Source organism: Thunnus albacares, chromosome 2 (assembly GCF_914725855.1).
Source record: "Thunnus albacares chromosome 2, fThuAlb1.1, whole genome shotgun sequence".
In the NCBI taxonomy this organism is placed as follows: Eukaryota; Metazoa; Chordata; class Actinopteri; order Scombriformes; family Scombridae; genus Thunnus; species Thunnus albacares.
Window position 1 is genome coordinate 10,787,288 of NC_058107.1, and position 15,862 is coordinate 10,803,149.

The window sequence follows — 15,862 nt, forward strand, 5'->3', positions numbered from 1 at the left end:
ATGGGGAAGATTTACCACCTAAATTCTTACTATACTGAGTATATTACTAATACTCAGTAATTTTTGAATCAATGGCTCCTTAATTTCAGAAAGAGGTAGAAAATGTCATCTCCAGATTTTAATGTTTCCAGTCAACTCATTTAAAATGAGAAACATGTAAAACATGAAATATATTAAATAAATTAAATTATGGCACATGGTATTGTGCTAAAAGACTGAGGCTACAGCTACATGTCCTTGGTAAAAAGTCAGCATCCAAATCAGTTGATGAGACATGTAGAAGACATGACTTATTCTTGCATTGCTGTAGCTTTTTTTTTTTTTTTAAATTCTTACACAACCCTGCTTGCCTGTGGTTATTTTCGACAACTGACCAGTGTGTTTGTTGAACATAGTGCTATCTCAGGTAAAGTTGGCTGAGGTCACTCAAGTGTAAACTTCTCCAAATCCAGTGGAGTAGGACATGAGCCGTTAATGTTACCCTGCACTCTGATACATTAGCAGAGGGGAAGTATTACACAGTGCTAGTCTTGAGCAGAGATTTTTTTTTTCTAATGTACCCTGAACCCCACAAAATCATAGTTAGCTAATGAAATGCTCCTTGCCTCGGGAAGTAAAGCTAGGTTACTACACAGTAGGTAGTAAGCTAATTAAAGTTAGCTAGGCATGTTAACATTTGCAGCTTATGTTACAATAAATCACACAATGTAATCCAATTCTTTCCCCTTTGCTCTTGTGTTTATGGTTCTGGAAAAGCTAAATAAAAATACATGACTCTCTTAACTCTTTAAATGGCAAGTATGACTCCTACATACAGCCCACTGCATACCACTTCAACATGGAGAAATCCCAAGCTGGACAGGCCTAGTTCCTGTTGCTAAGCTATGTTTGGACAATTGCTGCTCAGGATAGGGGTTTAGCAAATGGTCATTTCCCAGCTGACAAACATTCCAATTATACCATATTTAGCTTTCACCATTTCATTTTCATGACATTGTGGTTTTTTTTGTACATAAGTTTTCCTTTCCGGGAAGCAACATAAAAGTCCAAGAGTCAAGTTCAGAGAGTCCAGTATACTGTATTTTGTCAGATAACGGTCACAAACAGTCACAGGAAGAGAAAAAAATAGCAAGTGAAAATAACGATCAGGGTCTTTATCCAGACACACATCATCATTAAACAGTCTTGCCTTCAGCACTATACTCTTCAGTCTCAACCACCTACGTAGCTGTTGAAATACAGCAGACAGTTGTTTGGGTTGATACCACTGATCTTGATGAATGACACTGTTACTGGTCATTTACCACAGTTTATTTACCATATATTATAATGTAACATCTTGTAAAAAGTACACACATGTAGATATATGAGTGCACAATCAGATAATTGGTCGAAGAACACATTTGAAAACCCATTTACAAATGATTTAAATGGATGATGAAAAGTAAATATGAGAACGTCCCAGAGCACCAAGATCTGTACTTGGTGTTTATTTTTCCTCTGTTTATTTCTCAGCTCGATTAAATTAATTATAATGTGATCAACTTCACAAATCATTAAGGAAATCAAAAGTCACTATGTAAATTATACTTACTGCCGGCAAGATGTGTGGGCTGTACATTTTATATGACAATAACTGTCCGTTATCTTCTGACTTGTTTCTCTCATCTTGAGTAATTTCATTTGAGTGGCTCATTTCTCCAGATGAAAACGCTACAGGGACTAAAGTTAGACAGAGACCGCTGACGGAGCCTGATCAGAAAAAGCAGCAGAAAACCTTTTAGCATGGCTGATCTTTCATTTGTTCTGCTACTCAGTTGCTCATCATGCTGTTTCCCTACTCTGTTTGTAGCATTTTACATTTGATTACTTTACCTGACACAGCAGAGGTGCCCAGGTGAGGAGAAGTTGAGGAAATATGTTTAATAAGATTAACAAATCATTAAATCATTATCCTTAATACTCCTCAAGAGGCAGGGCAGAATGTGGAAAGTCATGCTGCTGTTCCTCCTTAGCTAATTGAGGACATTGAGGGTCAGGTGGGTCAGAAGCTCACCAATCAATACCGCTGCACCCCTTTATTTCCACTGAGAAATATTTTCATTTTCATTACCCCGGGTCCAGGATTCTCTGCAGTAGATTAATTGTCTCCTTTGCTTCTTTACCAGTCCCAGTTCCCTCCCACACAGCTTTGTGTTTCATGAGAGATCCGCTGATTCTGTGCAGCAGACACACAGTAGTTTAGACACAGAGCCTCACAGAGTGCACAGCTCACTGGTGGAGGGAGTGGGTCTGGGGGCAAGGCAGCACAGTCTCGGAGGGGAGGGCAGCCATTAGGCCCGAGTGGTACCCGGCTGGCCTCGGACCTCCCAGCTCCTGAGTGGTGGGATCCATGCCCATGTTGAGGTGCAGCGACAGGTGGGCATGGCAGTAATCCAGAACCGACTGCTCACACCTGTACAACGTCAGAGCACTCAGCTGCCGCGGAATCTAGAAAGAAACACAGAGCAGAAAAGGGAAGAGGAGTGAAAGAGAGAGAGTCACATGTAAGCTTTCTAAATCAGCTAAAAAGCCTCCTTTTCAACATTTTATCCGCTCTCAGAATATTTGGAATTGGCTTAATTTACTTCATGCAGTCGCGCAACAGCACTGTCATTAATGCAGCCTTGGCCGGTGATACAGTGCGCGCCCCAAGACCTGAGATCTGTGGTGCTCAAACACCCACTTTCAGCTAGAGTGATTTATATGCAAGATGAAAGCCTTAAGCAAGAGTGCACACATATTTTCTGCCCTCTTTTAAATGGAGTCAAGGCTCCATTTAGAAGAGAGTGCTTATTACATTACAAGCACTTTGCTGATTCAAAGACCCCTCTTAGTTTTGTGTGCTAGTGTGGTCTGAATTATGTCAATTAAATGGACTAAAGCTGCATCAAAGCCTGTATGATATTGATATTAATATCCTAATGTCTATTGATGCTTTAACACAAAATATGGATGCACTCATGCATCTTGAAATGCACAAAGCAACAAAGTACAATGTATAGAAACATTCATGTATGTCAGATAACACAGAGCACATGCAACACTTGCATAATAGTCAACTCCACATTGAGACATACAGCATTCTGAGCATTTTCCATTCACTTTAAAAGCCTTTTTCTAAACAATAATTGATATCAGTTATCAAGTATTACATATTCATATTTGCTGAAGTGCAGAGTGATGAATGAATACAGTAAACTTATATTAAATGATTTAAGTCCCCACAACCTATTCAAAGCACCGGTGTGGAAAATCACAGAACACAGTAACATGAGTTGTGGGGACAACATCTATTGTTAAATATGTTGTCTTGGATTATTATATTGGATCACAAAAGGATTTACTTAAAGCTGATTTGAGGCAGAAAAAGCTTTTTAGATAGATTTTCTCTGTATCTGGTTAGGTCAAGTTTCACAGCGCTGTCACCATTACATTCAGACCCTTACATTCTTCATGGCTTTCAAAAGGTTATGTTTTCCTTTCCGGAAATGATCCAGCTCCGTTTGTTTGTGCGTTAATAGGAAGATTAGTTGAAAACACTCTATTGTCTAATTCAACAACTGAACTTTGCACACTACTTCACAGGACTTAATAAAAAATTCATGAACAACAATGCTCTGAATGCAAAATGAGCTAAGTAGGGAGAAGTGTGGGGGTCTGTATCTGGGAGTTCTCTGTACAAATTGTCAAGGGGAAAGGCTACATTGTGGACTTGTTTTCTCCAATTATTGCAATAGTAAAAGTCAAACATGTAAGTGGTGAAGTCAATATAAATGAGGTTACTTGGCTGGTTGAACCCCTCTCTCTGCGTCTGTACAGAGGTAGTTGGCAGAGGACTTATAACCTTTGTCTCTTCAACATTTCTGTCTTCTCTGTTTAACTTCCACGTAGCCAGTTTATCCCGGCTGAAATCCAAAGGTGCCATAAAATAAACTGAGCTGCAGTTACTGAGACAATAAAAGGCCTTTTTTGCCCATCACTGTTATGCTCTGGGGACCCTTACAGATCTGTAAATACATAAATAAATACACTCTTTAGAAAGGTATAGTGCTATTATTATATAGGTCTTCACATAAAACAGCCTGAATAGTCCAGACAGCATAAAAAGATTTAAAATAGAAAGCTTCCTATGACCTCTTCAACAGAGAAACTGAGACATTTTATGGTCTTTGTTGGTTTGTTTTGGACTAAAATAGCATTTGGGAATTTAATGGATTTGTGTCGTTCAAACGAGTCAAAGAGATTTTAAAACAGTTATGTTCTGCAATGCAAAGCTTTGAGAGTGACTGTTGGTTTGTTTCTGCTGTGCTTCAAACATATATCCTGCTTACCTTCATTGCACCTTCATTACCTTCATTACCTTCATTACCTTCTCAAAGAACCTGACACAAATAGATTCTCATTTTTTAACATTATGTTCAGTCTGAGGCAAATGCATCATCATGTTTTTTTTGTCTATATGTACCATCTACTGTTAAGAATTGACCCTCTCCAGATTCAGAGAAGTAAAAATGTCTTCACATATGTGCAACACTTTAAACATAACATTTGCAAATGTCATGGTTCCAAAGGTTCCAAATTATGCCAGTGTAAAACAAAATTTTCTGCTCGCCCAGGAGGTATAGTGTGATGCAATGTGTGTGGTGATGGCTCGGTTTGGACTTGATGCTGTAACATTGTGACATTTCTATGCAAACAGTGGACACTGCAGTGAAAAACTCATTTCCAAAATAACATGTATGCAAATTTTTGGTTTGTCTGACATACACTCACCGGCCACTTTATAAGGTACACCTGTGCAATCTCAGGCAATCCAGCTCTGCCATAAATTCTACATTTATGAAGCTTATACATTTTTAGTTTTTGCTGACATTGTCAGAAAGGTGATAATTCTACTTTATGTTTATTATTGAGGTTGTAATGGGTGGTGATGGTGTACTGGAGTGCATAAAATTGAGTGTTGTTCTTAATATTTTGTCCACCCCATTAACACACATGACAGGAGCAAAATATTAGGAACACTGGAATTATCACTTTTCTGACAATGCCAACAAAAACTGAAAATGTAGAAGCTTCGTAAATGTAGAATTTATGGCAGAGCTGTTGTATTGGATTGCATTAGATTGCACAAGTGCACCTAATGAAGTGGCCAGTGAGTGTAGATGTGTATACTACCAATCAAAGGACACAGACACACTGAGGTACACACACACAAACACACACACACAAACATGCATATACTAAACCCCCCCAGCATGTTTGGTGGTAAAGTCTGTTCAAAAAACAACCAAATTGTATCACAACCTTTTTCTGTTTTTTATTGCCTCCTCCTCAAACACTTTAGTCGGCTGCTGCCTTTTCCAGCACTTTGCTTGAACTGTCACCTATACAGTAGCTTACATAACGTGCACTCTCAGCCTGCAGTTCACTAAATTATGCTGTCATTCTCTTTTCACATGGAGCTGCTTACCATGAATTAAACTATCATTTCTATTTCATGGTGACTTTAATTTTTACTGAGATCCTCTGCAGTATTCTTGACTGACAGCTGAGGGTGGCATATCTGCAACTTTTCTCCCTTAAATGTTGCTGAGTATGAAACTGGAACACTTGAGCCCATGTATCTTGCTTCAGATCAGCCCCATAAAGCTACACTTCACACAATAACATTTACAAATACTATGCAATTAATTAAAGTGTTCAACAGACATTGATAAGATACATCACAATTTGATCTGTTGCTCTTTAACACCAGTTTGTCATCAAAAAGGGGTTTCAGTGAGTCTGTGAGCAAAGTAGTGGGTTGTGAGACAGCAAGTGGTGGAAACTGGGATGTCACACTTAGACTATGAATCTGCCTCATGACCTTTACACTCTCATACACAATTTAAGAACATGATTATAATTTTAAGAGTCTACAGCCATGTAAGCAGCTCTGTGACACAGTATTCATAGGGACAGCTTTAGCTAAATGCTAACCTCAGTGTGTAAACATGCTGATGGTTAGCAGGTATGTTTGCCATTAGTTTAACTTGTTAGCATTCTAACATTTATTAGTAGGCAAAACCACAAAGTACATCTGAGGCTAATGCCTTAAAATTTTGTCCTGATAAAGGCACGGAAAAGGAAAAGTCAGGTGATCAGTGATCAAGTGACGACAATACATCTAGTGGAGAACATGAATGTGTGTACCAAATTTCATGTCAATCCATCCAATAGTTGTAGAGACATTTTACTCCAAAAAAAAGTCAGAGGATGACCGAAGTCAGTAGGCTTCAGCCATGGATGCCTCTACCAAATATTCAATCTATTTACATCCAATAGTTGTTGCGTTCAGTCTGGACCAAAGTGATGGACGGACCAACATTGCCATTCCTAGAGCCAGGCTTCTGGCATGACTAAACACCTAATAAGCAGTCTAATGATGAGAACTGAAGCAGCTGACTAATGCTGCTGCTTTAAGATGCTATAGTTGTATCCACAATTATACATATTTGGAGCAATAAGCCTGGTAACCACAAGGTCACATTTTCAATTCTTGCAACATCCTAATATATTTCAATTAGCTGACCGATTACTAAGTCTTCTCCTGCAGTGTTTTTGTGAAGGATATCAAACAGTTTTTTTCACTCAGCATTGGTCTCTCTGGATAAGAGCATCCACTAATGGCTAAAATACGAAATGTCAAAACAAAGTCAATTAACTTAATGTCAGCTCTCTTCATGAGCTTGATCAAGTCTCAATGCAGTTGAGAGTCATTTAATTGGGATAAATGTTGTTGTATGTTTCACTCAGCTGGGTCAACAAAACATTGTATTGCATTTTAATTATGCTCCATTCACACTGAGCAGATCAGTCTTCTCTCTCTGTGAGTCATCATCAGCAGGACTAAGTGTAAATATATGCATTTCCGAATCAGTAAACTAAAGTAGGATCAATTTCATGTCTTAGCACAGAAGAAAAGAATAAAAGCATTTTTGGCCAACCAAGCAGAGTGAGCATTCAGGTTTAATCAGGAATATTGGGGAAATGTTGGCTGTTATGGTTGGAGCTCTTTGAGAGGTGAGTCATTGGCTAGCATAGCTTGGACAGCTGCCAACAGAGCTGCTTAGGGCTGAACGCTGCATACAGTTGATTTCGCCGGAGGCATGATCACCATCTTTCCACAACTTTAATGGCTGAGGAAGTCCTTTCCAATCCAGTAGTGCACTACAGAACCGGATAAATATAAAATGAATTCAAATCTCTTGATTACAATAGCTATCTGAGAATAGCCTCGTTTCCTCTTGACAACTGTAAGTCGTTATTCAGTGAGCCATTGGCAACTGGCCAAGGTAATAAAGCGGGCATCTGGCATCAGCGTGATCTCGTCTTCACTTTATGTTAACTGTTTAAACTATAGCTGAACCTATTTACTTTGAAGTTAATTTAAAAAGAACCTGTTGTTACCTGTGGAAATCACCATTTTAGGTGCTGTATAGTGAGATGCATTTATACCTGAAGTTATTTTATTCCCTTTTCAATTTTATGATGTACTTCTTTTTTTTTTTACATCTTCCTCTCACTTAAAATGAGCATCGTGTATCACTGGAAACCTCTAGAGTTAAAAGTGTTAAGAAATTATCTTCTCAATTGGTCTGGGAATTGTTTTGGGCTTCAAGTGGCTCCAGCTTTAGTATAAACAGCGCTCTTTTTTTATTTCTTAAATTATTTCATTTTAATTCTGTGTTTTTGTTTGGATGTTGATAACAGAAAAAGTGAAGTGGTTAACATTGTGATAAAAATGAGAAGAAAAAGAGTTGTTAGACAAACAAAAATGATAAAATATAAATGACAAAAACATAAAACATGTAAATGACAAGATGGGGACAACAAATTGTCGTGGGCCTGATGCAGGGAAAGAAATCACAGGAGAAGTGAGAGTGTGGTTTTCATACACTTCCTAGTCTGCCCTCAGCAAAACATAAGCACCGAAATCCTCACCCCAGGCAACATGACAAATTATTCACTACCAGTTCTTGTGACCATTTCTGCCCAGGACAAGACAGCAGTGTGGAGTATAAACTTTTCTGCGTAGCACACTCTTCACCAAGTTGTCTGTGTAATGTTAATATTTCACACAGTTATAATATATATATATAAATCCTGATGCTTGTCTGTGCTGTTTTGACTTGTTCACAGTTTGGTAAAAAAGTGAAGTAGATCTGACTCAATGGAGAATAATCCAGAAATATTAATATATTTAAGTGGAGGCCTGACTTTATGCAATACCCTCATATCAGAAAATTCCAATGTTACATAAAACTACCTCACTGACAAATTCATTGTTTTATAACAAACGTCACAGTTCCTCAATGAAGCACTCCACAGACCCACTGTAGGGCACTTTGCTGCAGACGCAGAAGAGCTCAAAGATATAAACTCTTCTGACACACCGCACAGCAGTTAATTCTAATTCCCAAACTGTTATCTTTGGATCGCTAATATGCTAATAAAAACATTCATATAGGTGGTCTTGCCTTTACACTGCTCTGAATGTGGGTCAAGCTGCAGCTAAATGATTCCCAATTAGGTGATAGGCAGCTGCACCATGCCAGCATGCCTCAGACTGGCACGGGAGGCATGAGCTCTCATTGGCATATTAACAGCATTCTCCGCCCGAGCTGTGCTGCTGCTCTCTGTCAGCTGGATAATTCACTCAGTGGTCAACGCCGCGGCGGGAGAGCACAGACAAGCCTCTATTATCATCATCACACACCCATGGATGCTGAATGGCATGCTAATGGCCACAAGACTCTCCTTCCCTGATTGTTGCTCTGCATGGATAAACTGAAAAATGATTTCAGGGTGATTGACACAGACATGTAGCTGATAACAAGTGGTCGGTAAACTTAATTAAGCGGGGAATACTGTACTGTAAGGGGAACACACTTTCAGATATTGTGCATTGTACATGTTCATTATTATAAATGTAAAGAACTGTGCCTAAAAAAGCTGGGATGAATTTACTCTGGCATGATAAAACAGAATAAATGCAAATATTAGCAGACCATTAGCATACTCCCTGTAAGGTTTTAGTAGCAATCAGGAGGGAAAAAACTGACATCCATCTGAAAGGAAACCTGAAGTTCTACATTGTAATACTGCATGTGCTAGGATTCAAGAAAAATCATCTTTTGCTGACTTTAATATTCACCATGTAATTACATTTCTATTTGAAAAGCGTTTTGCATTTGTCAAAATAACCATAATCCTTCAGATGTGGGGATTTATCTTCTCCTAATGCTGCTCATCCCATTTTCTGCTCATCAATGTTGGCAACGCATGCTGAGATTTACTGTTATATACTGGATGGACAATTTATGAGTCACTACATTCTTTTCTGATGTATGTAGATAGTAAGTAACCTGAATATGGATGCCAAAAAAGATAGATGTATAGATTCATCCATATTCAACACCAGGCATACAGTACAGTAAGTAGAGATGTGTGCTACAGTACACTATTTGGTTCATTTTCCCTCGCTGACTGTTTTTCCCTCTTTTCACACTCCCACACATATTCCCGAGTGCACACATATACACACATACAGTATGTGCTGATGCTGCTTGTCAAAACACCCATTAAATACCTCAAACCTGAAAAAAAGACAAATATGGCACTTCTAAGGTCACAGTTGTTTACTTAGAACTGTGATGGTATCATAGTGTAAAATCTCTTTTTATTATAGTTATTCAAAGGTTCATTATGTAAAAAACATCACACACATAAGGTAGAACTAAAGGCTGCTTTCATTCTGTAACATGCATTGTACTGAGGACTAAATATTGCTGTCCTTGATGTCATTCCAATAATCTTTATGACAAGAAAAATAAATCTACAGCATAGGCTTTTTTTTCATTTGGACAGAGACCTAAAATAATCCCATTTGATAGTAAGCCAGATTTTGCACTGTAATGCCCACATTGTATACAACATGTAACATGAAATTGAAACGTTGAGGGATTTTTGTATGTATGAATGCTACAAGCCAATGCTGGTGTTATTTCATTTGAGCTCTGGTTTCACTGGTAGACCAACGCTGATTTACTGGGAAAATATAATAATGTGGTCTTAAGGCCTTGTACTGTAAAGAAAAATATAGCTGAATAGATCTCCTCCAAAGCGAGAATCCAGAGAAATCGAGAGTCAAGAATAGACACTGCTATAATATTTTTAGTGCAATCCACAGCAGACCCTCAGAAAACATACACAGCTAACTCAGGCTGAACAAACTCCTGACTCTCTTGTTGCCCCAGCAGACAACAATTAACAGGGCAGTTAAAATAGTGTTGAAGCAGCTGTAATCAATATTTTTATATTAATGATGGATCACATGACTACTTGTGCATGAAATGGGTCACTTGCAGAAATATAGCCGGAGGTAATTATCACCTGACGCTGCCATTCTTCTCAGCTGTGTGGAGCTTTTCAGCGTCTTTTAGCTCATTATTTAGGTTTTTCCAGCCCACATCTTCACTGTTTTGGTTCACTCTTACTGATCTCATAGCAGCATTTTCAGCCACTGTAACCAGCTGTTTTTAGAAAAAAAAAACCCTCTACAAACAAACTGTACACTACAAATTCAGTGACTAGCTGATGAACGTATAGTGGAGCATTTAGTTAGTGGAGACCAAACCAGAGCTAAAAAGAGAGTGAATACTGGATTTACATTTGTCTGGTGGCCAGAAGCGAAACTCCAAACTAATGCTTGTTCGCTTACAAGTTCACCATATCAACTTAAAGTCTGTTAATATGTCAGTTTTGGGTTCATAGCGTTATCCACTTTCACTCAGAAAATCAAAAATTCAGTTATTGCTGGTTTCATATTAATACTTATTCAACTTCTAAGCGCATATGGGAAACTATGGTGGCCTGAAACTCATGAAAAATGCAAAAAAAAACCCTCTCTAGAGGCAGTGTTTGGTTTGTCCATTTTGGCCTACTGGAGAAACATGGCGGTCCAACATGGCGGGCTCCGTGGAAGAAGACCCGCTCCCTATGTAGATATAAAGGGCTCATTCTAAGGTAACAAAAACACAACGATTCTTATTTTCAAGTGATTATACACTAATTAAACTACTACTAAGATTACTTAGGAATATCATATTCCATTTCTGCCAAGTCCGGTCTGCTTGATCCCACTAAATTCTACACACTGCACCTTTAAAAGCAAGACTTCAAGAATTCAGTGCACCAAGGCCAAGCCATTTCATTCTCTAATGGATTTCTGGAGTTTATCAGCCTTGCTTTGTCCAGATGAGATACCAAGCTAATGTTGCAAATCACAGATAATTCAGTAAGTTATGAAAGACTAGACTGACAGACTTGTGTTTAATGGATATGCTAATAATACAATCACCTTGGTTCAGATTGAATGCTTATTGATTGTGTGGATGACTGCTTGAGAAAAGTTGGGAAATATTTTGTTTGATAGAAAGATTTTACAGATAGTTTCCACAAACAGAGTTGGAGTCTGCCGCTCTGTGTGAATATGCTGATATGCAGGTACTCTAGGACATCAGAGATACGATCTTATTTGGGTAGTCCAATTAAGTGATTGTGTTTGTTTGTAACAAGTCTGCAGAGTTCAGCCATAATTAAAAATTATGCGAAAAGGATAAGTAAAAGTTTGGTCTTGGAGTTAATTTGGGAATTAGAGTTGTATTTAAAACCAGGGAGAGGTTAGGGGTTGGGGTTTGGGATTAAAAATGGGGCTGAGATAAACCTAAATTCAGCATTTGGTGCTACAACTGTCTGATTTAAGAGAGGCTACTGCTGCTGTATAATCCTCCTGTTGTCTCTCTCACTGTTACGTGCTGCTTCCTTCCACTCTTCTTTCTAGTCTCGGTTGTCATTGTCAGCGAGACTCAACAACATGAGGCAGTCAAGCTGACAAGCTATCTGCTAATTAAGGAAAACTCTGACAAATACCTGAATTTTGCATAAGGTAGGTAATTAGTGAGCAAAATGTTCCTTGGTTACATTTCCCTTCCAGTATATTTTGAGCACTGCACAAAAAGTTCTGCATTTTAAGATTCAGATTATTTTAGGAAATTCAAATGGGACATTTTTACATATACCAGAAATCATCAGGCTCAGTCTGTGATTGAGGGATCCTTTTCGAGCCAATTTATAGGTTTACTACTTTTACTGGAGCCAGAAGATCCAAATGTGGGAGAACAGGTGTGGAGGGACAAAAGAGCAGCTGAGTTTGATAGGCTACATGCTCCCAAACTAATCTTTAACCAAGACACACAGGATTATAGCTGTATTATACAATGTTTGAACTTTTTTGTGGAAAAGCCATATCAGACACAAATTATTATAATATTATTATTGCATATGATGTCAATGCCATTTCCTTCATTTAACACATTTATATAGCACATTATTGTGAACTTGGTTATTGTACTTTCCAAATTAATGGTAGTCTAATAAAACATTTGAATATTATATAACTTACTGTTTAATGACATTTAGCTTTAATTAATAGATCAATTCATTGATTGAGCTTTCTCATACTCTATCATATATAAATATTGTATTGGCATTTTCAATACATTGAACATGATCCTTTACAGTCTTGTCAAATATTTAATATTTGATTGATGTTCAATTCTAGTGTCTGTTTTGGAGATGTTAAAAAAAAACTACATTAAATGATTTTTTAAACCCCCAAATAATGTGCAGAGGAGTTTGCAGTACTTTGTCTTGAAAACAAGTCGTGTCTGCAGTCTTCCTCTCAGGCTGCAGGTACAACCTGCATCAATCAGAGGGTCAGAAAATAGGTTATAACGAGCTGAAGTGACAAAACCTGGGAGAATAAAGACCTGAAATCAGTCACTGCTGCTCGTTAAGCTTGTTGCTGTGAGATCACAGTAATACTGATGACAACTCAGATGTGCATCTCACATTGTGATCAGCTCCTCTCCTCCCTCGTCTGGATTTTGGCAGCTGGACAATCAGAGAAGACACTGTTTGGAAATATTTTAGTGAGCAAATCAAACTGAAATCGTAAAGGTGAAGGAGGGCATGTCTCCCTAATCCCCAGTGGAAATTAAACCCTTTGTCAGACTGTAAAACCAAAACAATAAGCTGAAAGATGCAATAAAGCTCCGTAGAGCTGAGGGGAACTGCAGAGTCAGTTGATCATTCTCTGTGCGTCCAACACTACGAGCAACACCTTTCACATTACATGTAACTATTTCATCCAACGTGAATATAATAATATTGATTATATCAGCTATAAATGAACTATTGAGACTAGCTGTCAAAGTAATGTGTAAATACAGAGTGCAAATAGCGGAGAGATAACATATCTCTGGAAATGTGAGATTAGGGCTTCACAGTCTGTAGAGAAGCAGATGATATTTTGAACAACTTCTATTTGCCACTTAATAGTCAACCCAGTCTCTTCAATCTGCGTACAAATAACACAACTTTACATGGCGTGAATTGGCGTGTTATTCGTACGCCATTTGGTGTGACCAAGCTGTAATGGTTCAGAATCAATATTCGACTTTTCAAATAAAAGTGTTATAGGATATATTCAAAACGCTGACTTTCTGAAGCATGAGGGAACTGAGGTAATAGCTTTAAACCAGCCAAGCAGCCATGTGAGAGCTCACAACTGAAGCAACATGAGCACCACTTTGGCTACTAATGTATAGCTGAATAATGTTGCTAAGGAATCATCACTGTTATCACGGTCACATTTGTTTTTAATACATGAATGACCCCTGCTACTGGTGCTACAGTGGTTATACAAAAAGACTTTTCAAAGCGAGGCAAAAAATGCAGTAGAAAAAAATAATCTATATGTTTTGTTTTTCAAGAGAGTTGCAGATAAAGTTTATGTGGTAAACCATCTTGTATAAATGTCACAGTGTAGGACCCAGGATGTTGTCATGCCATTGCTCCATCCACCATAGAGCAGGCTTTTCACTCCTGTCCAGTTTCCATGGTGATAACTCTAAAGAATTGGCTGTATGTCTGCTGTGGAAGATTGCGTGTGTGTGTCCGCATATACCACCATGATATTTTATGAGCTCTGTCATTATGTGAATATCCCCTTTAGTTTCTACTCTGATATTAAATCTTTAAGGATATTGACAGAAAGCACATACACACACAGACACGCACACACATCATTTTCCTGCTCGAGTTTTGATCTGTTTGATTGGTTAAAGAACCAGCATATCTACTAAGAACAATTGGTTGCACAAAATATTAAAGACAATGAACTGCAAGAAAAAAAAATCACATTTAGTTTATCCCTTTTCCTTCAGAAGAGGCCTAGAGGACAGCCATCTGTCTAAGTGCTACAGTATGAAACAGCCTATGAACTTGAGCAGACTTGTCCAATATTGATGCGACTGAAAATGTGAGGTGACAAGAGATGAACTGCAGCCAGATGTTGGCCTCCCGTGATATTTCCACAGAGGAATGATCTGTGCTAGGAGGATCAGGTTGATACTAAGGACCCACACCCGACAAAGATTCATCAGCAGCGATGAGATGTGAATATTGCAGCAAGATAATATACAACTCAAGTGAAATGGCGTGAGGCCAGTGCTGCGATACAGAAGCCGCTGTATGGAACCATACATTATCTTGTCATTCGTCTCCCTGTCAAACAAAGGGACTAATGTTGATGAAACTCTGCTGTCCCACTTTCAGTAGTCTCAAACTGTCATCTTCACACAACTGATCTGCAAGATTAATGGTTTTTGTTTTAATTTGGAGTCATTGGCGTTTCTTGTGCCAGCTCTCCACAGGCATTGTACTCACTAGGACACTTTAGCCACACTGTCCTTGTGTGCAGTTGCGCTCCTATTAGCAGTGGATAAGTGTGCTTCTCTATTGTACTGAGAGCAGGACCATCGTTTTTTGTCTCCACTCTCATCCAGACATTGTCTTCACCTGTTAAACACATGTGATTATCACCATTTTAAAAAAGCTTGCTATGATGACCTTTGAGTAGCTTATTGTCACCAGTGACAGTTTTGTTCAACTCATGCACTTCTTGTGTTGCTTTTACCCTAAAGCTAGTGGCCTCACTGCTTCCAGATGCGCTCACCTTTATCTGTAATGTAGTAAATAAAATCAGTTGCCAACACACTATGAGTGGTGACAGTTAATAACAACGTGGCCCAAGTGCAAGATTTTTTTTTAACAACTTTGATTTTATAGATCAGGTTTTACAATATCATTTCTTAAGCACATAAAATTAAATAAACTGAAACTAAACTGAAACTGCAAGACATGATCTTTATATGTTGTTTCGTGGTGTTGAGGCTATATGATTTTAGGACTATATAGCTGTGATCGAGGTTCAAACTAGACTATCTCAGGGTTTTAATGTGGTAAATGAAATTACAAAGACAGTCGTTAGCCAAAATTAATTTGATTCCTAATCAGTCCAGAAGGATTGTGAGGCTGTGTGGCTACACACACACACATAGCACAACAACTGCTGGAATATTACGAGCATCATAATCCTCCACAGTGCTGGAGGAACAAATTACTGTCAAAACACAAGCAGCACTAAAACATTATATTATTTCTCCTTAACTTTTGTCTATCAAAAGTGGCATATTCCACGTAAAAAATACATGCTAATCAATTACCAACTTGAGTCATGCGACAGAGAAATTAGAACAAGTAGGCATGGCAGTGAATCTGAAAACAACCCCACTCCCTGCCAAATAGCCTGCTCAGGCCCTTGTGCAGCTGCACCAACTGCACAACCTATATTTTCACCCTTGTACGCTACTGT

At 38.3% G+C, this 15,862-nt stretch overlaps 1 protein-coding gene across 2 annotated transcripts in view; it reads right to left on the reverse strand.

Moving 5' to 3' along the window:
• Positions 1-369: 369 nt before the first annotated feature.
• Positions 370-15,862, reverse strand: part of LOC122992181 (leucine-rich repeat transmembrane neuronal protein 4) — a 43,521-nt gene continuing 28,028 nt past the window's right edge. Inside the window, exon 3 of one of the 2 annotated variants that reach the window (XM_044365864.1) lies at positions 370-2,490. In XM_044365864.1, coding sequence (XP_044221799.1) covers positions 2,272-2,490 — 219 coding nt within the window. In that variant the 3' untranslated portion in view covers positions 370-2,271. The remainder of the gene's footprint in view (positions 2,491-15,862) is intronic. The other variant, XM_044365870.1, reaches the window with a different exon arrangement.